Source organism: Phaethon lepturus, unplaced genomic scaffold, assembly GCF_000687285.1.
Source record: "Phaethon lepturus isolate BGI_N335 unplaced genomic scaffold, ASM68728v1 scaffold17060, whole genome shotgun sequence".
Classification (NCBI taxonomy): Eukaryota; Metazoa; Chordata; class Aves; order Phaethontiformes; family Phaethontidae; genus Phaethon; species Phaethon lepturus.
In genome coordinates, this window is record NW_010513015.1 from 4,896 (window position 1) to 5,830 (window position 935).

General features: G+C 46.1%; 1 protein-coding gene across 1 annotated transcript in view; it reads left to right on the plus strand.

The window, feature by feature from the left end:
- Window positions 1–410: 410 nt before the first annotated feature.
- LOC104622283 (olfactory receptor 51I2-like) overlaps window positions 411–935 on the plus strand; it is a gene marked incomplete at its 5' end in the record, with an annotated part of 2,564 nt that continues 2,039 nt past the window's right edge. The window contains one exon of the mRNA XM_010289024.1: window positions 411–436. Coding sequence (XP_010287326.1) covers window positions 411–436 — 26 coding nt within the window. The remainder of the gene's footprint in view (window positions 437–935) is intronic.

Here is a 935-nt window from a genome sequence, read left to right on the forward strand (position 1 = left end):
TCCCCATGCATAATATCACTGGGAATAAAGTCAGAATACACCAAGATAGCAGATACAGACAACCTCCAGTTATTGCAGTGTCCGGAGACTGTGATGTCTATAGGGTAAGCCTAGAGTCCAGACTTACAAAATTATACGTACCCAAGGGAAAGGACCCAGAACGGGTTAACACTTGCTCTAGGACTAGATTCATGGTGAGGATTTTACACATGGGTACAGCAGGCTCTCTCAAAGTTCCCATTAGACCCCAATCCCCAAGGTGTTGTCTCAAGCATGTTATGAATGTGAAAGTCGCCAACCTGAGAGATGGTGTCTGAGAGGCCAGTTCAGCTGTTTACTCAGGTTTATTTCTTGTATAATGACTGCAATAGCCAAAGCACGCTCAGTAGGTGAGACAAGTAGCTTGATTTATTGGCACTTCTAATTTCGGCTTTCAACAGGAGAAAGGAGCACTTCAGCCACGAGACGGCTTTGCTTTGTTTTTAAAGCTTATAATCAGGACACAAAAAAAAGGGGTTACTTTTCATCAGGAAACTTTTTCACAAGTCAGACTGCAAGTGAGCGCCTTGCTTTCATTCGTCTGGGGTGGTTTGTTTAAATCTACCCATCCTCCCCTCTTCTCATCTTCATAATGTCTGCCAGGTGAACCATCCTGGGAAAAGGTACGCAGCCCTGCAAAGCCAGCAAACCGCTCTAGTCCTTTCAGACTGAAAAAACAGAGGTCAGTCCGTGGGTGAGGCTCAGTCTGTGCAGTACAACGCTTCCTCGTCCAAGGCATCAGAAGTCAGGTTACGCTCCAGCGTCTTTTCCCCTCCCTGCTCTTGAGACCTACACTGCTGGGCTGTTTTCATGGTCGCCACACTCTTCCAGGATGAGGAAGGTTCAAGATAGCTCATTACCTTTCTTCTATTTTTCTTTCAGGGTAGACGACTGCT